The sequence below is a fragment of the Panulirus ornatus genome, chromosome 59 (assembly GCF_036320965.1).
Source record: "Panulirus ornatus isolate Po-2019 chromosome 59, ASM3632096v1, whole genome shotgun sequence".
Classification (NCBI taxonomy): domain Eukaryota; kingdom Metazoa; phylum Arthropoda; class Malacostraca; order Decapoda; family Palinuridae; genus Panulirus; species Panulirus ornatus.
The window spans coordinates 7,067,812-7,094,515 of NC_092282.1; the positions used below are offsets into that span (position 1 = coordinate 7,067,812).

Sequence of the window (26,704 nt, forward strand, 5' to 3'; positions counted from 1 at the left end):
GGTGGACCATATATCAACAAATTACTACAGGTCACTAAATCAAATAAACATGCTTGTCTTGCTATTTTCTGGTGGATCACTCCAATATATATCTGATATAAATTTCAATATTTCAAACAATGTGGTCTAAGCAGGAGCTCCTCCAAAATGACACATCTAATACTAATCCCAACAAGTATCACGTGAATATTGAAAACCAGAAGAATGATATACTGTTATAGTTGCTCCATGAAGTTTTTCTGATCCTAAATTCCAGCTGAAATGCCCCACTACTGCTATATTCTGTTCTTTCCCTTACCTATTTTGGGCATTCAAAAGCTTTTAACCTACCATCAATATGGGAAATCAACAGTGACAATTAGAATGAGTGCTGAAAACAGTCATCTGCAAGACTTTACTGCCAAATAGTTTGCATTTTTTTTTTTTATGTATTTCTATCTATAGTTAGCATCTTTCTCATTTACAAACATTGATCAAGTACACACAGACTTGTGTAAAAGATAAAGGCATCCCTAGGTTTTCAATTAAGATGTTTTGCTGAAAGATGCAACATAAACAAAAACTCATATGGTGGTACCATCTTTACAAGATACAAAGAGATGAGGGATCATATTCCTGAGTGACTTTTCTCATGATAATCTTCACTTTCAAGTACTGTACCAATAAAATGTCAAGGCACATACAGTACAATATGGGTACATTGCTATGACAGTTTTCCTTTTATACTTGTTGGTCATGTCCCACATGAGTAAATAGTGTAAAGAACAGATGACTAAGCCACATTGGAAAAAATCCTCATTTGGCTCCTTCTCTGTTCTCAGCAGCAATACACGAATATGCTTTCTCACACACACAGGAGATATGAAGGCAGATTCTGTACCTAAGGATAGTTTAATAAAAATATCACTAGCTCAAAATGGTTCAGGATCTTTTGTGTTAATGCTATCCACGGCAATGGGGAGGGCTTTATAAAGTCATCCAGATGAGCAGCTAGGATTGCAAAGTTCTTCATCTAAAAAGACATTTGAAGAATTTATCCATAGATAACAAGACTTTTTTTTTTTTTTTTTTAAACGAACAGAGAAAGGGGCCAGGTGAGGATACTCCCTCAAAGGCCCAGTCTTCTGTTCTTAACGCTACCTCGCTAATGCAGGAAATGGCGAATAGTATGAAAGAAAGAACAAAAGACTTAGCTATCTGTTGAATAACCACTGTACATTCTAGAACGTTACTCTGATATTTACTTTTGATCCAGACATTCAACATTTGTTCCATGTTGTCCATAACTTCATTTCTAGAATGAGTGATTGTTGTGGTACTGAAGGGAATAACATTTTAAGCCTCTCCTCACTTTATGTACATTCTCAGAAACTGTTCTCAATAAAGTAGAAAGCAAACCAAGAACTCTGGTTATATTAACTTTAGGATGGCAAGTGCCAAAGAACCTCAAAATATCTACCTTTACTTCAAGCTAATGCTTTTCATACTTACTGCACGAAGCACAAGACTCACTTGGTGTTTTTCCACTCATAGTTGCAGGGGGTTTGAGGAAGTTAAAAATAATTCTACATTGTAAGGATAAGGGTTGCATCAACAATGCATAATGACATGCACTGGACTGCCTGCCTTAGAGGATGCCACCATTCACTAGTGAACAGTCAGTCACATGCCAGAGTAATTGCCCTCTATTGCTTTTTTTCTACATGACTTTACTGATTTCTTTCATTCAGAACACACACACACACATATATATATATATACCCTTACATTACTTACTCGATCAAACCACCTCACACCACATATTGTCCTCAAACATCTCATTTCCAGCACATCCACCCTCCTGTGCACAACTCTATCCATAGCCCACGCCTCGCAACCATACAACATATATATATATATATATATATATATCTCCATGGTTAATTTGTTTATGGATGGGGTTGTTAGGGAGGTAAATGCAAGAGTTTTGGAAAGAGGGGCAAGTATGAAGTCTGTTGGGGATGAGAGAGCTTGGGAAGTGAGTCAGTTGTTGTTCGCTGATGATACAGCGCTGGTGGCTGATTCATGTGAGAAACTGCAGAAGCTGGTGACTGAGTTTGGTAAAGTGTGTGAAAGAAGAAAGTTAAGAGTAAATGTGAATAAGAGCAAGGTTATTAGGTACAGTAGGGTTGAGGGTCAAGTCAATTGGGAGGTGAGTTTGAATGGAGAAAAACTGGAGGAAGTGAAGTGTTTTAGATATCTGGGAGTGGATCTGGCAGCGGATGGAAACATGGAAGCGGAGGTGGATCATAGGGTGGGGGAGGGGGCGAAAATTCTGGGAGCCTTGAAGAATGTGTGGAAGTCGAGAACATTATCTCGGAAAACAAAAATGGGTATGTTTGAAGGAATAGTGGTTCCAACAATGTTGTATGGTTGCGAGGCGTGGACGATGGATAGAGTTGTGCGCAGGAGGATGGATGTGCTGGAAATGAGATGTTTGAGGACAATGTGTGGTGTGAGGTGGTTTGATCGAGTAAGTAACGTAAGGGTAAGAGAGATGTGTGGAAATAAAAAGAGCGTGGTTGAGAGAGCAGAAGAGGGTGCTTTGAAATGGTTTGGTCACATGGAGAGAATGAGTGAGGAAAGATTGACCAAGAGGATATATGTGTCGGAGGTGGAGGGAACGAGGAGAAGAGGGAGACCAAATTGGAGGTGGAAAGATGGAGTGAAAAAGATTTTGTGTGATCGGGGCCTGAATATGCAGGAGGGTGAAAGGAGGGCAAGGAATAGAGTGAATTGGAGCGATGTGGTATACTGGGGTTGACGTGCTGTCAGTGGATTGAATCAAGGCATGTGAAGCGTCTGGGGTAAACCATGGAAAGCTGTGTAGGTATGTATATTTGCGTGTGTGGACGTATGTATATACATGTGTATGGGGGTGGGTTGGGCCATTTCTTTCGTCTGTTTCCTTGCGCTACCTCGCAAACGCGGGAGACAGCGACAAAAAAAAAAAAAAAAAATATATATATATATATATATATATATATATATATATATATATATATATATATATATATATATATATATATATATATATATTTCTTTCTTTTCTTTCATACTATTCGCCATTTCCCAAGTCAGCGAGGTAGCGTTAAGAACAGAGGACTGGGCCTCTGAGGAAACATCCTCATCCAGCCCACTTCTCTGTTCCTTCCTTTGGAAAAAAAATAAAAGAGAGAGGAGGATTTCCAGCCCCCCGCTCCCTTCCCTTTTAGTCGCCTTCTACGACATGCAGGGAATACGTGGGAAGTATTCTTTCTCCCCTATCCCCAGGGAACAAATATATATATATATATATATATATATATATATATATATATATATATATATATGTAACCACTATTCCTTCAAACATACCCATTTTTGCTTTCCGAGATAATGTTATCGATTTCCACACATTCTTCAAGGCTCCCAGAATTTTCGTCCCCTCTCCCACCCTATGATTCACTTCCACTTCCATGGTTCCATCCGCTGCCAAATCCACTCCCAGATATCTAAAACACTTCACTTCCTCCAGTTTTTCTCCATTCAAACTTACCTCCCAATTCACTTGACCCTCAACCCTACTGTACCTAATAACCTTGCTCTTATTCACATTAACTCTTAACTTTCTTCTTTCACACACTTTACCAAACTCAGTCACCAGCTTCTGCAGTTTCTCACATGAATCAGCCACCAGCGCTATATCATCAGCAAACAACAATTGACTCACTTCCCAAGCTCTCTCATCCACAACAGACTGCATACTTGCCCCTCTTTCCAAAACTCTTGCATTCACCTCCCTAACAACCCCATCCATAAACAAATTAAACAACCATGGAGACATCACACACCCCTGCCGCAAACCTATTTTTTTCGTACTATTCGCCATTTCCCGCATTAGCGAGGTAGCGTTAAGAACAGAGGACTGGGCCTTTGAGGGAATATCCTCACCTGGCCCCCTTCTCTGTTCCTTCTTTTGGAAAATTGAAAAAAACGAGAGGGGAGGATTTCCAGCCACCTGTCCTGTTACACTTTAAAGTCAGGATGTCTGTATCTACAATCTCCGGTCCCATTTTTATTGGAGGTTGAGCACATACTTGCGAATCTAACCCTTTACAGCTTCATGAAAGTGAAAGGATGCAATGAATTTATGGATGTATGATTTTTAAGGAGTTTCAGCATACACTCATTAATCCAACTCTTTAGACCTTTAAGAACATGAAAGAATGAAATGAATTTATGGATGTATTCTACAGGATGCAATAAAAGATCAGTAAATATTAAAAAAAATTCTGTCTACATTAATTTCCTGAAGGTGACTGACTTTCATTACCCCAGTGAACAATTACTGAAGTTAATTTTGAGTTTGTTCTGCTTTTCATATCATGTCTTTGAACAGGAGAAAATCAAAATGGGTAAGCTACAAAAAAGAAAATATGATAAAGTGCAGGAAAATATTATAAACCAACTAAAACAGAGAGAGAGAGAGAGAGAGAGAGAGAGAGAGAGAGAAAGCTAAGAGTTATCTTTACAAGAAAAACAAGATTCTAGGTTACTTTTGGTAAGTATAATGTCTTACTGTACAATATTCAACTTTTTTATTGCCCATAATCTCATCAACAGACTGACAAGGTACCTACTCCCCAAAATCTGAGATCTAATACGAAATACAAACTTTTAACAATATCCTTTTATATATTCTCTGAATCTAAAACAGTAATAAATTCTCTATATGGCTTCCAGGTATACACTTGACTATCATGAAAAAAATATTTATCTATTAACCAGACCCAAAACCAAGTACTAAGACATTTTTCAAGACCCAAATATCCAAGCAAGGCCTACAACGAGCACACTAGAAGTCAATAATCAAGAAGAACAATTAGTCAGAAGACAAGAAACCATTTTTTGGCATTCAAAAGCATGTAACCCACGGTCTGAATCCATACCTGAAGCTTCTGAAATTCTTGGTTTATATTGGAAAGGCTGAAGGTGGCAGAGTCAGATGCACGTCGTACAGCGTTTCCTGGAGAGTACCGATCACAGGTAAGATATATGGCATCCTTATAGTTCTCTCGACCTGTAAAACACCAAATGTCTTAGAACTGGAAGAAAGGTCCTTTAACTTTATTTGCTCAAATTCACTCTTAAACAGTGCCACCATAATTCATCTCATATCTAAAGCAGTGGTAGTTTTCATGCTATCTACAGAAAGCAGATTTGCAACATCTATTTTTGCAAAATTAGACACAAAGAGTGAGAGCTAAATCACAAAATCTACCCTCCAGTTATTTAAAGGAAGCTTTTTGATCAAATCCTCTTTATATGTTCAACATTTTCTATTACTGACCAAAACTGGAAGTATATTAGCAGCTTGTTAAATGGTTCACATTTTTGTTTCAGTAATTCATACCAGTTGGAAGTATCATTTTATTGCAAATGTGAAAATATCAGCTGTATATAACAAATAATTTTCTGAGTAAGACTTCCCCATTTTTGCTAAATCTTATTCACAGTGTTGGTCCAAATTATCAGCAGTTCACAAAAAGTCTAATGTTTCAAAAAAAATGTGATGATGCATTACTCAAGTATACCTCTTTCATATTGAATACTAAACCACATCAACCAACTTTAATACTGTATCAACAAACACTGAAATTTATTACTAAACTACATTTTACAGGAATGAAAAAAATCATGATGTTAGGAGAGTAACTGCTACCTTGATCTGCAATAACACTTACAATAAACAAGTACTATAAATGTATGAATATTTCTTTACAAATACTGAATGAATCTTCATGCTGTTTACTACTGTAGCATATCATGGACTAATAACATTAAAATATTTACGTTTTGAAAAATCATAAACCGTTTCTCTCCAAGGCAGTGTCCTGAATGCATAATATTCTTTGGGAAATGGTGGGCTAGCATCCCTTCCTACCCTATTAAAACTGGTGAGGAAGCTCTGCTTCACTTGCCCTTTTCAGTCGATTCTCAAATCATCATAGCCTTTGCTGAACTAACAGGGTTCACTCCCAGCCAATCAGCATCTGACACCAACTCCAAGAAAAACAAGACCACGCAATTCACACACTACAGTGCCAACTTAAGGCTCCCACCAAAAGGTACAAAGACTTTCTTTTATTTTTGAAAAGATGGGAAAAAATTCATGGGAAACTGCCTCAGAGAGAATGTTTTATCATTTTCAAAAACTCAAATTTCTCTCTGCTTTATGTCCGATGACTATGAGAGTATACTCACATGAAGAAGGTGGGTTAGAAATACAGCTTTTAGAGCAGGATAAATATAAAAGAGTAAATACCTTCACTGGTAATAGGAGGTGTATTGGATATGATCCTTTGAGAGAAGGAAACTCCAAGGTCACATGGATTAGGTCCACCATGTCTAAACTAAAGTACCATTTACGAAGATGGAAGAAAAGTGCCGAAGGCCACTTTTCTTAAATTCATCCAATGAAGCATTTCTCATAAAGAATACGGTAGAAGCCCCTCCCTAACATGATGCACTTTAGCAAAAAGTCTAAAGTGAGTCAACATGAGCAGTAGCCTGTTCCATGTAGCGATAAATGATCACCTTGGAAATATCATGTAATGATACCTTAGAAATATCATGTGATGGCTACCTTGGAAATAACATATGATGATTACCATAAAAATATCAAGTGAAATCAAGAGATTTTGAAGAAATTTAACTGGACCTGAAGCAAAATGCTCTCAATGAAACTTCCATGAGTGGATGATATTGGAACAATTTCAAAACTTAATATCATTATTGGTCAAAACTGTAGTTTAGATTTTAACCTGACTGACTGTGCTCATTATGAAAAACACGATGATTCCTGTAACCAACAAGAAAAAGAAATTTTATATAAAAAGACACCGAGAACCTAAAATGCCGAAGAAACATTCAACTGTAAAAGATCTAAGACTTTTAAAACCTGCCACTGAAAAGAAAAGGGAAAAGGCAGTGGTCTCCTTAAGAGAAATAAACAGAAGTATATCCCACATGAGGTCAATCAAATTTACACTAACTCCCATGAAAGGGGTTCTACATGGGTGCTCTTAAAAGACAATAGTACTACTATCCATATATCTAATACAAAACAAGCTAGAAAGGAAAACTGAACATAGAGCCTCTGTAATTAGTGCAGCCTCATAATTTGCAGGGAAGTCTAAGATTTTTTCCACATTGGTTGGTTTTCCTCTTTAAGTAAAAGGGAAACTGCTCTGAAAATACACCTGTTAAGCTTTCTACAAACCTCTGACTGTAGAAGCATTTGAGAAGTTGAGAAACCATTTGTATGAATTCAAGGACCCAACACTTAAAGGTCAGGGTCCCATAAAAAGACTCATGTTGGTCTAGAAGAACAAGAGAAATCAACTGAGATATTTAGCAAAGCTAAAGAGACTAGCACTGCAATTGCTCGTCCCAACTGAGACTGTCAACGTCACTAAACCTATGAAAGAGAGTGAGTACCTAACCACCTACGAGTCCACACAGTACAAGTGGCAAAAGACATCATCAAATCATCTGGTACCATCCCCAAAAATATCCTCACACAAATGATACTTGCCACCACCCTCCACAACAATGACAAAAAGTGGTTAGCCAAATCCACAGTTGGCCATCAAGCCAGAGTTACTCACAAAGGCTAACCTCAAAAATCCTTAAGCTCTACAATAGAGTTCCCTAAGGAGCAACCGCAGTGCAAAGATCATCTCATATGAAGATGACCTAAAAAATACATCACACAATTGGAGAACTTGCTCATTCAAACAAAATTATTAAATCTCTAAAGAAGTGTTCAGTCACCCTTTTAACCACAAGCAAACAAAAATTAAACCTGCACCCTTCCATCACCTTGAATGGTCAAGCACTTCTACTTAACATCACTTAAACTATTCTGGGCATAATGAAAAACATATACATGACATTCACTCCCCACCAGAAAAACATCAATACATAAGCAACAAACTACGTGACCTCTGAACACATGCTGGTACTAAACATGGACAAGGAAAGGAATCCCCTAGTATCCTCTACAAACAATACATCCACTCCATACTACACTGTGCCTCACCTAACTGGTCAACCAACCTGTCATAAGCAAACCAAACGTAGTTGTAAACAGCAAAATGGAGATTCCAGAGCAAATAATGACTGCCTGGCAACCAGAAACACTCAATACCAACAAAATGAAACAGATTCTCCCATTACAATCCCACCTAAAACAGACTGACTCTCAGCTCTTAGCAAATGCACAAGACCCTTCCCATCCAAACCAAACCACTTCATAAGTAACCATCAACCCCTAAGAAGAAATACAAAGCTTACCACTTCCTAACACTTTAAAAACCTACACCCAAAGACTGCCTATACAAACACAACAATGACAAAACATACACACACCAAAATGACCCAACAAGTACTAAACAACTGCTTTCCTGCTCTCCAAATCCTGTCTTAAACACCACTTTATCTATCAATACCTCTGATACCTGTTCCCAACTGGAACTCCCTCAAGGGGGTGGCAAAAGCCATAGTCTCCACAACTAGTGAATTCAAGTGCCACTTCTTAGCCTTTAACAGGCCATTGGCAGAGTGAAGCTCTAGTGATGTTTACAGATGCTCCTAACTAATGTTCATACTGACTACTTCTACCTAATCCTCCTTCCTAATGTTCCTACCAACTACTTCCACATAATGTCTGCAACTAATGCTCCTGCCTTAATGTTCCTAACTACCACTTCTACCCATTTCTCCAACTATTTTGCTAAAAGGAAGGGCCAGCACACAGGAAAATCTAGAGTTACGAAGAATGAACTGTGTGAGTTAAGTGTTGTCAGGTGCAATGTATGGTATGGACAGACTGTATGTTTGTGGACAGATATATAACCATCTGGAACAACATTCCCACATATATATGACTTACACTTTCCTGACTTTGATGTGCACTTCATCCTTCTCTACAACATTACAAACACCAATTCAGCACATGATCTATCTATATATATATATCTATATCTTTGATGCCCATCAACACTTCACACAACTGTAAATGCCTGTGATACAACTTCCATACTAAAAACACTGAGCACTCTCTTATTATATCACCCAGATATACACATATCACCACACTCCTTGAACAATGGTCCAGCTCAGTGGAAAAGGCTGGCTTCATAAGCACTGCTGGAGCTCCTTACGAGAGGTTTCTGGGGCAAAAAGCTTAAAGTAAATGTCTACTAAAAATTTAATGATTTAATGCTGCCACTGAACACTGATGAGAATATATAAAATGCTCCCACAGAACACTGATGAGAATAAATAAAGTTTCTGAGCACTATGCCAGAATATTTCATCAAAAATCATAAAAAGATTGCAACAAGATACTCAGAAAATAGCAAGTACATTTTTATTTTCTGCTTATTTACATGAAATCAAGATAATCTCTAGCAAAAAAAGAAACTATTCCTTTACTAAATGGATGTTAGTGCTGTGGATACAGCAATAGACAGCAGATAAAGTAGGCAAGGAAAGAAGAAATTGGTACACAGCAAAATATCTTAAATATATGCAGAAAGCAGTACACTCATTGGTAGATCAGAATGAATTTATGGTGAATCAGTAAAGAAGGGTAATGTTTATGTCTCTATATAATGACACCCTCTCTTGTAACAATGCAAACACATACTTCACAACTAATTTTTTGTAACATGAGTATACCGAGACTGTGAAACTCTTTTATAATGAATAAGTACCATGAGGGAGGGAGAGAATTGGTGGAAAAATGTTGGGAATGGTGTGTGCGAGGGAGGCATGTAAGGAAAGGGATGAATGGAGACTCTTTTGCCGTGGCTACTCTCTTGATAGGAGTTCCCAGAGGGAAAAGGCATCAGAGATATAGATAGACAGAGTTACATGAGGATTCATGACTAATACAGCAATAGTAGTAACAGTTCATGTTCAGTAAACATTCATAGTATAACTTATTACCAAAAGAGCAAATGAAAACCAACTCAGTCAGGCACAATGGAAGGTAAACATGCATGATGAACTAAACTGAATGGGCGTGCATTAAAATGAATGAGCTGTGAAAGTTTTGGAAAAAGTCTCAAATCTACTGAAGTTTGTAAAAGAAAATCACACAGCTTTAAAACAGAAAGGAAAATTCAATACTCAATATACAACTTACAGTTTTCAGAAGTATCAAAGAAAAGTTTGCATACCATACTACAGCAGTTTTTTAAATATTACTAACACATTACCTCATTATTGTATGATGACTAGTAAATTCTTATCTATGCCTTTAAAATCTTAAACAAGAAGGCTTTTACATTAAAAAAAAAAGACATTCTTCTGAATAAGCATGAAGCAAGTTCTCTCATATGATCACTTTTTAACAAAAAAAAAATTCAATATTATCCAGAAATCGTTTTCTTTCTCAATACCAGCATGCCCTGTCCTGCCTGAGTAAGGTACTGCTAGACACTAAGCCTTCAAGGAAAAATTATAATTTCACTCCTTTTGTTCCTACTTTTACAAGGTGACTATGCAGGAGGAAATTATTTCCAGCTTGACTCCCACAAGTCAGTTGCCTCCAAAATCCCAAAGAAGATCCATGGGTGGTATTCTTTCTCCCTTATCTCCAGTGATAAAGACACTAAAATGCTATATCATACATTTAAGAGCTAATAGTTTGCATTCCCTAACACGCTTCATAATTCTAAACTTGTGCAAAAGAGAAAAAGAAAGCAGGAAAGGGTATGAGACTGGAAGTGGAAGATGAAGGTAAAAGAAAGGGTGTGAGGTAAAAAGAGGAATGCTCCAGGATTTAAAAGCCAGAGACTGCTAGCTGCTTGTCAAGTCAGGTATGTTGGTTCTAAAGCATGAAAACTATTTCTCTACTGGCAGCAGAGCTCTAAGAGCGAGCATATATGAGAGCATCTGCTCAGAGAAGTGAGCATTACAATGCCATATAATTTCCCAAAACAGGGCATTTCGCCAGGTTTTCACTTTCAACATCAGTAACAACTAATGAGCTAACTCCTGCTAATTCACTTGAACCCAGCAACCACACAGAAACCTGTCCAGCCCTAAAACATCCACAGTACAGCAAAGAGGAGGCACTATCAGCCACAAAGGCACTAATTCAGTTACCACCAGAGTGTGACTTCGGCCTGTTATTATCAAAATTCAAGATAGTACCAATCTTTTACGATGGCTAACTAGACAAATAGATAGATAGAAAGCCATTTTTCTTACTATATAGGCTCTGACAGATGACTCAGGATGAACTAACATTCTCAAATGACATTTTCCATGATACTAATAAAATTTTCAGTTGTCTGGACTGGATACAGGATTATGTTTCAAAGATGTTTGTTTTCCAAGACTGTATAACAATATGCCTGCTGTATTCCCAAACTTTATTAAAAAAAAGTTTAGCAAAAGCCTTTGGATTTGGTCTAATTTTCACTCACAAAGACTGATCTTAAAATCTTAATAGATTGCTATGGTGAGCCGCTGTAAGAATTTCACCAACTCTTTCCTTTCCTAAACTAAAGAGAGAGTTCTCAAAGGAAGACTTTCTAAAGCCATACACCTTTTGAAATCAACAATTTGTATAAGATCCACAATTTCTTAAAGTTCCCATCTGAGCTGAACTTCATAATCCACCAAAGAATTTTAATGATCCAGTCAGTATATACCATGATACCTAATAATGTATGAGCAATTAGGATGGTACATGATGTAGTATAACATGCTTATCTCAGAAAAGTTAAAGTACTGATAATGAAGGGTGTCAATTATATTGCGAGAAACTTGGGAAATATGGATTCTCATAATGATAGGGAATCATGGAGACAAGTTCTATAATAAATACAAAAAACTTTCCTATACCATCAATGCAATAAACAAACTAGGATGAGGGACTGACATAACATTATTACTAGATCTTATCTTCACACATAATAGCATGATTATTGTGAATTCATAAATGATACACCAACTGGAAAATTTGGTTAAGTAATTCCCAAGTTTGGCCAGAACAGAGGTAAGACAAGACTTAAAATGATGTAATGGAAACTATACAGAACATGGTAACACAAATTGGGAAATGGAGTTTAGTAGCTAGGAATCAGAGCACTGAGGTGAGAGGTTCACTGAAATTTACAGTGAAGAATGGGAACATGGGTACCTCAATCCTCTAATACAGGGGGAAAACTGAGAAAGAAGGAATAGTTCAAAATGCAAGAGCCTCCAGATAAGCTATGACAAAGATATAAGTGGCACTTCAGCTAGCCAGCATTTGTAAGGAATAAGAATAAAAGGATGAGAATCAAGGAACTAAAAAACTTTGAAAAGGATATAATGAACAAGGCAGAATAAAATCCAAGTGTTTCTCAAAAATTCATCACTGGTAAATTATCAGTTAAAGAAAAGCTAATCAAATCAAGCTAAGGGATTCAAAGGGAAGTGTTGTACAAGATGATGTAAAGATATACGAGGAACCTAAATGACAGGTTTAAGGTTTATGAGTGTCTTCATAGTGAAAGACACTATAACCCTAATAACAATGAGATGTAAGGGGGAGGAGGTCTATGAGATCATTATACTATCTAAAAAAGTGATTTACAGAATAATATAAAGTCTTGACCCTTATAAGGATTATGGTCCGGATGAAATTTCAACATATATGCTGAAGTTCCATACAGATAAGTGTCTAGGGAGTGGGAAAAAGAAATGCTGCACCTATCAATAAGAAAAGAAACCAGAAAGAGGCACCAAACTAAAGGTCAGTTTCACTGACAAGTGTGGGCAGTGCAGCTCTGGAAAAGATTATCATAAAATCGATGAATTCCGACATGAGAAAAATTATATATGTTTTGTTCTGGATCCATTACTTTTCTTGATCTATGTAAGCAACTTGCCAGAAGGTATAAACTCCAACTTGAATATTTTTGAAGATGATGCAAAGGGAAGTGAAAAGTGTGGAGGGCTGCATTACCTTACAAAGGAAATCTGAAAAACCCTAAGGTTACTCAGATACATGGCTGATGAAATTCAACCCAAATAAGTGTATCATAATGATGATGGGTCAAGGTGAGAGAAGCTGTAGGAATCTGCGTGTGTAATAAAGACTTGGGAGTTAACTGTCTCTAACCTGCTGCCAAAGTCCCATCAAAGGAGATTAGTTAAGAAAGCAACTGTCTGCTAGCAAATTCTAAAAATGCATTTAACTTCATGAATAAGAAAATCTTTAGCAAGCTGTTCACATCATCCATATGGCCAAAACTAGAATATGGGTCTAAGTTTGGTCACCACACTAATGAAGCAAAAAGAGCTATCACAGAAGGTTTAGTTATGGGCAACTATAATGGTACCAGAACTAAGACAGCTGAGTTACATGGAAAGGTTAAAGGCTTTCAATTTGCCCAACTTGGAGAGAAAAGGGTGAGAGGTGATCTGATCATGAGCTTCATGTTTTTAAAACAGATTGATGATGTAGACAGTGAACAGCCCTTTGATAAATGAAGCCACAGAACAACCACAGGACATAATAAGAATCTTAGCAAACAAATTTGTTCAAAGAGATAAGGAAGTACTTTTTCAGTATAAGTAGCAGATGAATGGAATAAAATGACTTAAGTCAAGTTTAACACAGACAGCATAAAGAACTTTAATGAGTTGTATGATGAAGAAAGTTCAAGAAATAGATATTAATGAAAAGAGAAAAAAAATACCCGTGTCTGGGTTTTTGCCACATCCTTACAGCACAATATGGGCTACTCTCTGTGTAAAACATACAATTTCATGTTCAGAAGTCATTGTTTTCCATTCTAACAAAAATACGTCTTACCTCTATAGACATAACAAAATTCCCAAGGGTATGAGGTGAGCATTTATGATAGATAAATTAAATTTAACACAAGTTAATTCAAGATGAACCACTGATATGAGTTCAGTTGAGATGCCAATGTATATATGGCTTGCTGCTAGATGACAAACAGTCATTGGCTAAACCTTGGGATCAGTCAAAAAGTTCCAGATGGAATCTTTTTAAAAATCAAAGTCTCACCTATATCTAGGAGCAGGAAGACAAAGAATACTACCCACTCTATATCACAGAAGGCAACTAGATGGAGTGGGAGCAAGGGAGCTAGAAGTTCTTCCTTAATGTATTAACATTTTGCAACTAGCAGGAGTGGGAGCAAGGGAGCTGGAAATTCTTCCCTACTGTATGAATGCTTCTCAATAGTAGGAACAGAATGAGCAAAGCCAGGAATTTTTCTTGAAGGCTTAATCAGCTATTTCAAACTTGCCAAGCCAGATTGGAAAAGAAATATCAATATCAATCCCTGAACCGCTTTTGGCAGAGTTTTGGTAGTTAACATTCATTAAATGGAGAAAGAGCAATTGTCTAAACATAATTCTTTTTTCTCAAGCTCTGGACAATACATGAATTTGCATCATGCTTTCAATACAAGCCTGTGATGAATATGATTTCATCACACCTTACTCAAATATTCTAATTTATTACAAGACAAACTATATCATCATTTCTTCCCAGCCACCTATGAGAACAACATATCACCACCACCATCACCACCACCAATATGTGAAAGGCCACATTCGCTGCGTCCAACCACCAAAACACGGCCAAGACCCATCATAATTACCCACTGTGGTGCAATCAGTAGCTTCTGGAGGAGCTGAAACAAGCCAATTATTTTCCAGCACTGTGGGAAGGCCCGTCTTTCTCTTTCGTTCTCTGTGTTTTGGCCGGGGATTGCTGTTGTTGATGATGTTGTTGTTGTTGTTATGGGGTGGAATACCTGGGGTTGTGGAGGGGGAGCAGTGGGAAGAGGAAGTGCAGGATGAGGAAGCGGAAGAACAGGATTGGGAACCATAGGACGAGGATGAGGAAGAGGATGAGGGAGAAGACATGCTTAGGGGTGGAGAGCAACCTGTGTACCCTACAAAAGGATGATTTGACAGGCTATGAGGAGAGGTTGAGGTTGGAAGTCTTTTGGAAGGTTGAGGATGGGGAATGCCTGAAACGATGTCTGGTTTGATGGCACAGTTTGGACTTAAAGATGGATGAATGCCTGCTGTTATGCTAGGGGCCAATGGGGTGGTCACAAGGAAGGCATTGTTATACAGACTTTGCATATGGGACAATGTGTAGTCCCTTTTCATTCGTTCCTCGGCTTCTAATCTTAATTCTGGATTGATTACTATTAGTCAGCCACACAGGAGGTTTAAGTGTAAGTGTCATTAACCAAATTGAAACATCAAAAAATTGAAATTGTAATAAAAATAAAATTGAAGAAAACATATTTACAACAAAATTAACATTAATCCATGGTAAGAAAAAAAAGAAAACAAAAAGATGTTACATATATGAAAATACAATCAATGGTTTCCCATAAAAGCAAGATGAAGAATGAGCAATTTTCAAGCAAGCGAAGTTAAAAAAAAAAAAAAAAAAAATGGGCCCAGTCAGCAAATTATAAATGGCATCATGCAGGCATCATAGGCAGGCATGGGAGAGGATTAAGGAAGGTGAGAGAGAACAAACAAAATGAGTAAAACTTTGAAATTCAAGAGAAAACAAAATTATTAAATGTAAAGTAGCAAGTGATATAAAAAAATAAGACTAAAACAAAACTGGAAAAAAAAACATGCACTTTTGACTACCAGCAATCTACACTCCAAGACATAGCAGCATGCTGGTCATTTGAACACAGAACTACAACGGAATACAACAAAGAAGTGCATTATAAACACGGTCTGTTTCTAGTATTAAAGACTTGACACATACAAGGTAAGTTAAAAAAAAAGTCTACTATGACACTGATTAATTTGGTCCAAAAGTGACAAGTGCTGCAATATAAGATAAGGAAACTATAGATGCACTTCAGCTTCAGCAAACTATAAGAAATAAAAAAGCAAACAAAGAGATTTAGTAACATCAAAAGATAATTAAAATTCATTCCAACTAAATTCTTTAACTGCTTAGACCCGAATTCAGTGAATTAAATCCCCGTCCATTACCCGACTTTGGCATAAAAAAATCTGTAAACCAATTAAATCTCATTTGTCTTACCAGGTGGTCTCTCTGTCACCATTGGTAAGCCAGTTTTTCTTGCTCTATTGGGGGTCATTTTTCTCTGCGCTTCTTGAGCATCTTTGGGAGAAACCAGTGGTAATGTTGCTCGTTGGCTGCTTCCTCTGCCAGACATGTACCTGTCAATAGAACAAGGTCTTGAGAAAATATGCTATTAACAACTTAACAGTAAATGTCATAACCAAGTCCATTGTGTTTTACAAATTAATATCTCCCATTACTTAGTACACAGTCAATAGGAAAAACCTTTTACCTGAGAAATAACTAAAATTTCCCATGTTCCAGCAACCAGATCTTCAAATGTTCATCACACAATAATCTAATGAATAAGCTTTCACCCAAGTTCTAAATAAACCTTTAAGTCTCCTATGGGGTGTTACCAGATTACCCCTGCTCGACTTTACCCCACAAGTGAAAGTTACTTTTGGTAAGGCTATATCATTGGGAGCACAGTCTCGTCAGTCAAAGAACTTATCCTAAAGTAATCTACATTTCCATGCTAACAGAAATAATGCAGCTTCAGGCAGCAGGGGCCTTTTGAAAGGTAATGAGTAACACCACAGCTCTTCCAAAGAAATCTGTCCTACGATAATCATACATAAAACAAATGTCTCTTTGGGTCTCTATAAAACCTGATTAAGAATGAAATCTTTCGCAAGACCCGTATGGATAACATTCATATCATGACTGGAATAATCAGAACAGAAAGAAAGAAAAAAGGCTTGAAAATGTTATGTGGTGTGAAAAAAGTCACAAAAAAGGTGTATGGATGAAAACTTTTTGGAACATGACAGATGTTCGGCTGGTCAAAAAGATATGCACTCTAACGTCACTCTTCCAGCACTGTAAACTTTGGCTGCTCCCACAGTTAACCACTTGCAAGAGCACTGTTGCTCAGTGTAATGGCCCTCTTGTTTGCAGAACCTGCCATTCTACTGTTCTGGAAATGTCCAGGAAACCACACCTCACCACAAGCTAGCATTTACTGTACTCTACTAGGCATAGGAGAACACATGAGGCATGAGTAGCTGACCTTGATATGCCCAAGTAAGACTATTTTAAGCACTTTAACTTTTGTGTAATCATTTACTTCTATCTTAGCCTACTCTGTGGACTCTTGGATGAGAAACAAATAAGAATTTCCAGTAAATACAATGATAATTACAATTGTAATTTCTAGAACTTATTATTATCTATATTATTTATATACTTTGTCGCTGTCTCCCGTGTTAGTGAGGCAGCGCAAGGAAATAGACAAAAGAATGGCCCAACCCACCCACATACACATGTATATACATACACGTCCACACACGCACATATACATACCTATACATTTCAACGTATACATATATATATATATACACAGACATATACATATATACACATACATAATTCATACTTGCTGCCTTTATACATTCCCGTTGCCACCCCGCCACACATGAAATGACTCCCCCGCGTGCACGCAAGGTAGCGCCAGGAAAAAAAAACAAAGGCCACATGTGTTCACACTCAGTCTCTAGCTGTCAAAAGTAATGCACCGAAACCACAGCTCCCTTTCCACATCCAGGGCCCACAAAACTTTCCATGGTTTACCCAAGACGCTTCACATGCCCTGGTTCAATCCACTGACAGCATGTCGACCCCAGTATACCACATATAGAATTTATATAAACTGAGAACAAGTAGTGGTGATGTGAGAAGGAGATGGAGTGATTATTTTGAAGGTTTGTTGAATGTGTTTGATGATAGAGTAGCAGATATAGGGTGTTTTGGTCGAGGTGGTGTGCAAAGTGAGAGGGTTAGGGAAAATGATTTGGTAAACATAGAAGAGGTAGTAAAAGCTTTGCGGAAGATGAAAGCCGGCAAGGCAGCGGGTTTGGATGGTATTGCAGTGGAATTTATCAAAAAAGGGGGTGACTGTATTGTTGACTGGTTGGTAAGGTTATTTCATGTATGTATGATTCATGGTGAGGTGCCTGAGGATTGGCGGAATGCTTGCATAGTGCCATTATACAAAGGCAAAGGGGATAAGAGTGAGTGCTCAAATTAGAGAGGTGTAAGTCTGTTGAGTATTCCTGGCAAATTATATGGGAGGGTATTGATTGAGAGGGTGAAGGCATGTACAGAGCATCAGATTGGGGAAGAGCAGTGTGGTTTCAGAAGTGGTAGAGGATGTGTGGATCAGGAGTTTGCTTTGAAATATGTGAGAAATACTTAGAAAAGCAAATGGATTTGTATGTAGCATTTATGGATCTGGAGAAGGCATATGATAGAGTTGATAGAGATGCTCTGTGGAAGGTATTAAGAATATATGGTGTGGGAGGCAAGTTGTTAGAAGCAGTGAAAAGTTTTATCGAGGATATAAGGCATGTGTACGTGTAGGAAGAGAGGAAAGTGATTGGTTCTCAGTGAATGTAGGTTTGCGGCAGGGGTGTGTGATGTCTCCATGGTTGTTTAACTTGTTTATGGATGGGGTTGTAAGGGAGGTGAATGCAAGAGTTTTGGGAAGAGGGGCAAGTATGAAGTCTGTTGTGGATGAGAGAGCTTGGGAAGTGAGTCAGTTGTTGTTCGCTGATGATACAGCGCTGGTGGCTGATTCAGGTGAGAAACTGCAGAAACTGGTGACTGAGTTTGGTAAAGTGTGTGAAAGAAGAAAGCTGAGAGTAAATGTGAATAAGAGCAAGGTTATTAGGTACAGTAGGGTTGAGGGACAAGTCAATTGGGAGGTTAGTTTGAATGGAGAAAAACTGAAGGAAGTGAAGTATTTTAGATATCTGGGAGTGGATTTGGTAGCGGATGGAACCATGGAAGCGGAAGTGTGGGGGGTGGGGGAGGGGGCGAAAGTTCTGGGAGCATTGAAAAATGTGTGGAAGTCGAGAATGTTATTTTGGAAAGCAAAAATGGGTATGTTTGAAGGAATAGTGGTTCCAACGTTATATGATTGCGAGGCGTGGGCTATAGATAGAGTTGTGCGAAGGAGGGTGGATGTGCTGGAAATGAGATGTCTGAGGACAATATGTGGTGTGAGGTGGTTTGATTGAGTAAGTAATGAAAGGGTAAGAGAGATGTGTGGTAATAAAAAGAGTGTGGTTGAGAGAGCAGAAGAGGGTGTTTTGAAATGGTTTGGTCACATGGAGAGAATGAGTGAGGAAAGACTGACAATGAGGATACATGTGTTAGAGGTGAAGGGAATGAGGAGAAGTGGAGGACCAAATTGGAGATGGAAAGATGGAGTGGAAAAAATTTTGAGTGATCGGGGCCTGAATATGCAGGAGGGTGAAAGGCGTGCAAAGAATAGAGTGAATTGGAACGATGTGGTATACCAGGGTCAACGTGCTGTCAATGGATTGAACCAGGGCATGTGAAACGTGGGTAAACCATGGAAAGTTTTGTGGGACCTGGACGTGGAAAGGGAGCTGTGGTTTTGGTGCATTATACATGACAGCTAGAGACTGAGTGTGAACGAATGTGGCCTTTTTGTCTTTTCCAAGCGCTACCTCGTGCACATGTGGGGGGAGGGGGTTTTCATTTCATGTGTGGCGGGGTGGCGACAGGAATGAATCAGGGCAGACTGTATGAATTACATATATGTGCATATATGTACATGTCTGTGTATGTATATATATGTATACTTTGAGATGTATAGGTATGTATATGTGCATGTGTGTCCGTGTATGTATATACATGTGTATGTGGGTGGGTTGGGCCATTCTTTCTTCTGTTTCCTTGCGCTACCTCGCTAACGTGGGAGACAGCGACAAAGTATAATAAAAATAAATAAATATCATATATTCAAAAATTAAATTCCAAAGGTTAAGTTACAAATCTTAATATTTGCTCTTATGCCTCTTCACAATATTGAAACCCATAATCCAGCTAAATGTATAATTCAGCAACTGCCTGGCTCAAAGGTCACCAATTCTGATACATAAAGAGTGCAAAACAGTAAAACTGAAGGCTTACAGAGAAGTAGACAACAGAAGAGATGGGAAGATGTAAAACGGAATGGATTACAGGTCAAAATGTTCTGGATGAATATACAATGATGTGAATGGTAAAACTGGTATTACCTAACAAATCAACTCAGTATGTAAACATGATGAAAAAGTAAGATGTTTATTTGTATGGAACTCTATGTTTCACTTTAACAAATTGGACATGCATTGAAGATGTGCATGAGTGAGTTCAGAAGCTGTATGTGCCTGATTCAACACATTAAATTATGAGTGGAGTAATGATTATAAGTACAGATTTATTACTTACTGAGCAACATCATTGGGGTCAATCTCATCATCTCTGTGGTTGGGGTCATCATCCTGTTGAGGCAGTGGCTGAGAGTGACCCTCTAAGCAGCTGGCACCAAGACCAAGCTGAAATTATATCAGAAGGTTTATATGTACACACACAAAATTATATTCACTATCATCATGCAATACAAGGACCTATTTTACAGGGCTTGTGCATCTTTAAAGGCTGTATTCCATCCTAGAACAAGGTAAAGTGGGCTTCTTTGGGTCGAGAAGATCTTTAATAATGCTGTATTCTTTTCTGTCCACTGAAAATGATACAGCCTCATCAAAGGTGACTTTTCATTTGCAGTGCAAGGAAACAGATGAAGAAAGGCCACATGTGCTCACACTCATTCTCTAGGTGTCATGTATAACATATATATATTCAGGCCCAAACATTTCACATGTGCTGGTTGAGTCCTTTGACAGCATGTCAACCCCAATATACTACATCATTCCAATTGACTCTATTCCTTGCATGCCACTCACCCTCCTGCATGTTCAGACCCTGAACATTCAAAATCTTTTTCAATTCATCTTTCCATCTCCAATTTGGTCTCCCACTTCTCCTTGTTCCCCCCTCCCCACCTCTGACACATATATCCTCTTTGTTAACCTTTCCTCACTTACTGGTTCCAAATGTCCAAGCCATTTCAATAAACCTTCTTCTGCTGTCTCAACCACACTCTTTTTATTTCCATACAGCTCTCTAATCCTTTCATTACTTACTTCATCAAACCACCTCACACCATATATTGTCCTCAAACATTTCATTCCCAACACATCCACCCTCCTCCATACAACTCTATCTACAGCCCATGCCTCATAACCATATAATATTGTTGGAACTACCATTCCTTCAAACATATCCATTTTTGATCCCCAAAATAATGTTCTCTCTTTCCACACATTCTTCATCACTCCCAAAACCTTCAATCCCTCCCTCACATTATGACTCACTTCAACTTCCACGGTTCCATTTGCTACAAAGCCCACTTTCAGATATCTAAAACACTTTACTTCCTCCACTTTTTCTCCATTCAAACTTATATCCCAATTAACTTGTTTCTCAACCTTGCAGAACCTAACAACCTTGCTCTTATTCACATTTACTCTCAACTTCTTCCTTTCATACACTTCTCCAAACCCAGTCACCAGCTTCTGCAGATCTCACTTTAATCAGGCACCAGTGCTGTATCATAGCCAAACAACAATTGATTCACTTCCCAGGACCTCTCATCTCCTACAGACTGCATACATATCCTCTTCCCAAAACTCTTGCATTTAACTCCCTTACGACCCCATTCATAAACAATTAAACAACCATGGAGGCATCACACATCCCTGCCACAGACCAACCTTCACTGGAAAGCAATCATTCTCTTCTCTTCCTACTCATACACATGCTTTAAATCCTTGATAAAATTTTTTTCACTGCTTCTAGCAGCTTACACATGTATATATATATCTATTCTCTTTTTATTCTACTATTATGCTTTGTTGCTGTCTCCCGTGTTAGCAAGGTAGCGTAAGGAAACAGATGAAAGAATGGCCCAACCCACCCACCTTCACATGTATATACATAGATGCCCACACACGCACATATACATACCTATAAATCTCAACGTATACATACATATACATACCTATAAATTTCAACATATACATACATATACATATATACACATGTACATATTCATACATGCTGCCTTCATCCATTCCCGCCGCCACCCTGCCACACATGAAATAGCACCCACCTACCCCAGCGTGCGCACAAGGTAGCGCTAGAAAAAGACAACAAAGGCCACATTCGTTCACACTCAGTCTCTAGGTGTCATGTGTAATGCACCGAAACCACAGCTCCCTTTCCACATCCAGGCCCCACAGAAATTTCCATGGTTTACCCCTGACGCTTCACATGCCCTGATTCAATCCATTGACAGCACATCGACCCCGGTATACCACATCGATCCAATTCACTCTATTCCTGTTGGGAATGAGAGAACTTGGGAAGTGAGTCAGTTGTTGTTTGCTGATGATACAGTGCTGGTGGCTGATTCATGTGAGAAACTGCCAAAGCTGGTGACTGAGTTTGGTAAAGTGTGTGAAAGAAGAAAGTTAAGAGTAAATGTGAATAAGAGCAAGGTTATTAGGTACAGTAGGGTTGAGGGTCAAGTCAATTGGGAGGTGAGTTTGAATGGAGAAAAACTGGAGGAAGTGAAGTGTTTTAGATATCTGGGAGTGGATCTGGCAGCGGATGGAACCATGGAAGCGGAAGTGGATCATAGGGTGGGGGAGGGGGCGAAAATTCTGGGAGCCTTGAAGAATGTGTGGAAGTCGAGAACAGTATCTCGGAAAGCAAAAATGGGTATGTTTGAAGGAATAGTGGTTCCAACAATGTTGTATGGTTGCGAGGCGTGGGCTATGGATAGAGTGGTGCGCAGGAGGATGGATGTGCTGGAAATGAGATGTTTGAGGACAATGTGTGGTGTGAGGTGGTTTGATCGAGTAAGTAACGTAAGGGTAAGAGAGATGTGTGGAAATAAAAAGAGCGTGGTTGAGAGAGCAGAAGAGGGTGTTTTGAAATGGTTTGGGCACATGGAGAGAATGAGTGAGGAAAGATTGACCAAGAGGATATATGTGTCGGAGGTGGAGGGAACGAGGAGAAGAGGGAGACCAAATTTGAGGTGGAAAGATGGAGTGAAAAAGATTTTGTGTGATCGGGGCCTGAACATGCAGGAGGGTGAAAGGAGGGCAAGGAATAGAGTGAATTGGAGCGGTGTGGTATACCGAGGTTGACGTGCTGTCAGTGGATTGAATCAGGGCATGTGAAGCGTCTGGGGTAAACCACGGAAAGCTGTGTAGGTATGTATATTTGCGTGTGTGGACGTATGTATATACATGTGTATGGGGGTGGGTTGGGCCATTTCTTTCGTCTGCTTCCTTGCGCTACCTCGCAAACGCGGGAGACAGCGACAAAGCAAAAAAAAAAAAAAAAAAAAAATATATATATATATATATATATATATATATATATATATATATATATATATATATATATCCCTGGGGATAGGGGAGAAAGAATACTTCCTACGTATTCCCTGCGTGTCGTAGAAGGCGACTAAAAGGGAAGGGAGCGGGGTGCTGGAAATCCTCCCCTCTCGTTTTTTTTTTAATTTTCCAAAAGAAGGAACAGAGAAGGGGGCCAGGTGAGGATATTCCCTCAAAGGCCCAGTCCTCTGTTCTTAACGCTACCTCGCTATCGCGGGAAATGGCGAATAGTATGAAAAAAAAAAAAAAATATATATATATATATATATATATATATATATATATATATATATATATATATATATACCACATCGGTATACCACATCGTTCCAATTCACTCTATTCCTTGCACACCTTTCACCCTCCTGCATGTTCAGGCCCCGATCACACAAAATCTTTTTCACTCCATCTTTCCACCTCCAATTTGGTCTCCCACTTCTCCTTGTTCCCTCCACCTCTGACACATATATCCTCTTGGTCAATCTTTCCCCACTCATTCTCTCCATGTGACCAAACCATTTCAAAACACCCTCTTCTGCTCTCTCAACCACACTCTTTTTATTTCCACACATCTCTCTCACCCTTTCATCACTTACACGATCAAACCACCTCACACCACATATTGCCCTCAAACATTTCATTTCCAACACATCCACCCTCCTCCATACAACCCTATCTATAGCCCAAGACTTGCAACCATATAACATTGCTGAAACTACTATTCCTTCAAACATACCAATCTTTGCTCTCCAAGTAATGTTCTCTCCTTCCATACATTCTTCATTGCTCCCAGAACCTTCATCCCCTCCCCATCCTGTGACTCACTTCTGCTTCCATGGTTCCTTCCACTGCTAAGTCCACTCCCAGATATCTAAAACACTTCATTTCCCCCAATTTTTCACAATTCAAACCTTTCTTTCTTTTAAACTATTCGCCATTTCCCGTGTTAGTGAGGTAGCGTTAAGAACAGAGGACTGGGCCTTTTTTGGAATATCCTCACCTGGCCTCTTTGTTCCTTCTTTTGGAGAGAGAGAAAAAAAAAAAAAAGAGAGGGGAGGATTTCCAGCCCCCCGCTCCCTCCCCTTTTAGTCGCCTTCTACGACACGCAGGGAATACGTGGGAAGTATTCTTAATCCCCTATCCCCAATTAACTTCTCCCTCAGCCCTATTGAACCTAATAACCTTGCTCTTATTCACATTTACTCACAACCTTCTCCTTTCACACACTTCCAAACTCAGTCACCATCCTCTGCAGTTTCTTACCCAAATCAGCCACTAGAGCTGTATAATCAGCAGACAACAACTGACTCACTTCCCAGGCTCTCTCAGCCCCATACTTAACCCTCTCTCTAAAACTCTTACATTTACCTCCCTAACCACACCATCCATAAACAAATTAAACAACCATGGAGACATTACACACCCTTGCCACAAAACAACATTCACTGGGAACTAATCGCTCTCCTCTGTTCCTACTCATACACATGCCTTACATTCTTGGTAAAAACTTTTCACTGCTTCTAGCAACTTACCTCCCACACCATATACTCTTAAAACCTTCCACAAAGCATCTCTATTAACCCTATCATATGCCTTCTCCAGATCCATAAATGCTAAATACAAATCCATCTGTTTTTCTAAGTATTTCTCACACACATTCTTCAAAGCAAACACTTGATCCACACATTCTCTACCACTTCTGAAATCACACTGCTCTTCCCCAATCTGAAGCTCTGTACATGCCTTCACTCTCTAAGGCTCAGTCCTCTGTTCTTTATGCTACCTCACTAACACAGGAAATGGCTAATATCTATGAAAAAATACATATATGTATGTGCGTATACGTACACATATGAGCGTACATGAGTGGATGGGTCTTTGTTCATCTGTTTCCTGGTGCTACTTCGGTAACGCGGGTAACGCAAATCAAGTAAAATGAATATAAATATATATTGAAATATTTGTAGACAACATGTGGTGTGAGGTGGTTTGACTGGGTAAGTATGAAAGGGTGTGTGGAAATAAAGTGTGGTTGATAAAGCAGAAGAGGGTGTGTTAAAATGGTTTGGACATATGGAGAGAAAGAGTATGGAAAGGCTGACAAAGGGGATATATGTGGCAAAAGTGGAGGGAACAAGGAGAACAAGGAGACCAAATTGCAGATGGAATGATGGAGTAAAAAAGATTATGAATGATTGGGGAATAAACATGCAGGAGGGTGAAAGGCAAGCATGGAATAAAGTGCATTAGAACGAAGTGGTATACTGGGGTCAACATGCTGTCAATGGACTGAACCAGGGCATGTGAAATGTCCAGGGTAAACCATGGAAAGGTCTATGGGGCCTGGACGCATGCATTTAAAGAAGCTGTAGCTTAGTTGCATTACATATGACAGCTTGTGTATGGATGTAGGCGGATGTGACCTTTCTTCATCTATTCCTGGAACTACCTCACTAAAGTGGGAAACGGCAATCAAGCATGGGGAGGGGGTGACAAGGAGGTAGTAGGATGAATAGGCCATAAGATATTTTGGCCTGAACATTTAGGAGTGTTAGAGGGATGCAGGGGACAGAATGACGAGGATCAATGCAGTGTACAGGAAAGAATGACCAGGATCAATGTGGTGTACAGTAGGCAACATGCTGTTAGTAGGCTGAAGCAGGGAATGTGAAGTGGTCTGGAAAAATAGCAAACTGTCTGAGGGGCTTGACTCTCAATGATACGCTCTGATTATGGAGCATCATACGTGAAAGAGAGAAAGGGAATGAGAGCAAATGAGGCTGTTGTTCACCTGCTCCTGGCATTGCCTCACTGAGACAGGAAGTGGTGAATAACTCTGCAATAATTAGCACAACTTACATGACCTATATCAGATCAACAATTGGTTCCTACCTGAGTGATTTGTTCTTGACTATTGGGATGACTCCAACCTCCTTCAGGCAACTGCCGCTGGAAGAACATTTGCAAGTTGGCTCCTCCATCTGATGCTCGCCTTCCCAAGCCCCCAGCTGAAATGAAAATTGCTGTACGTGCTTATACAGTTTTTATCAAAATCTGTCAAAAGTACTAATTAACAAGCTGTAATTACCTAGAACAATCTTATTCAATCCCAATAATCAATAAAATTGTAGGTTGTGATGGATGGAATGCCTTTTCTCTACCATAGGCAGAACCCCCTGAGAATCTG

At 38.9% G+C, this 26,704-nt stretch overlaps 1 protein-coding gene across 2 annotated transcripts in view; it reads right to left on the bottom strand.

Annotated features, from left to right (window-relative positions):
- Window positions 1–26,704, bottom strand: part of LOC139767069 (uncharacterized) — a 120,825-nt gene that overhangs the window by 42,955 nt on the left and 51,166 nt on the right. For both annotated transcript variants that reach the window (XM_071696035.1, XM_071696034.1), the window contains 5 exons: window positions 26,410–26,525; window positions 20,441–20,547; window positions 16,157–16,296; window positions 14,727–15,284; window positions 4,971–5,101 (listed from right to left, as the gene is read on the bottom strand). In XM_071696035.1, the coding sequence (XP_071552136.1) occupies window positions 4,971–5,101; window positions 14,727–15,284; window positions 16,157–16,296; window positions 20,441–20,547; window positions 26,410–26,525 (1,052 nt within the window). The remainder of the gene's footprint in view (window positions 1–4,970; window positions 5,102–14,726; window positions 15,285–16,156; window positions 16,297–20,440; window positions 20,548–26,409; window positions 26,526–26,704) is intronic.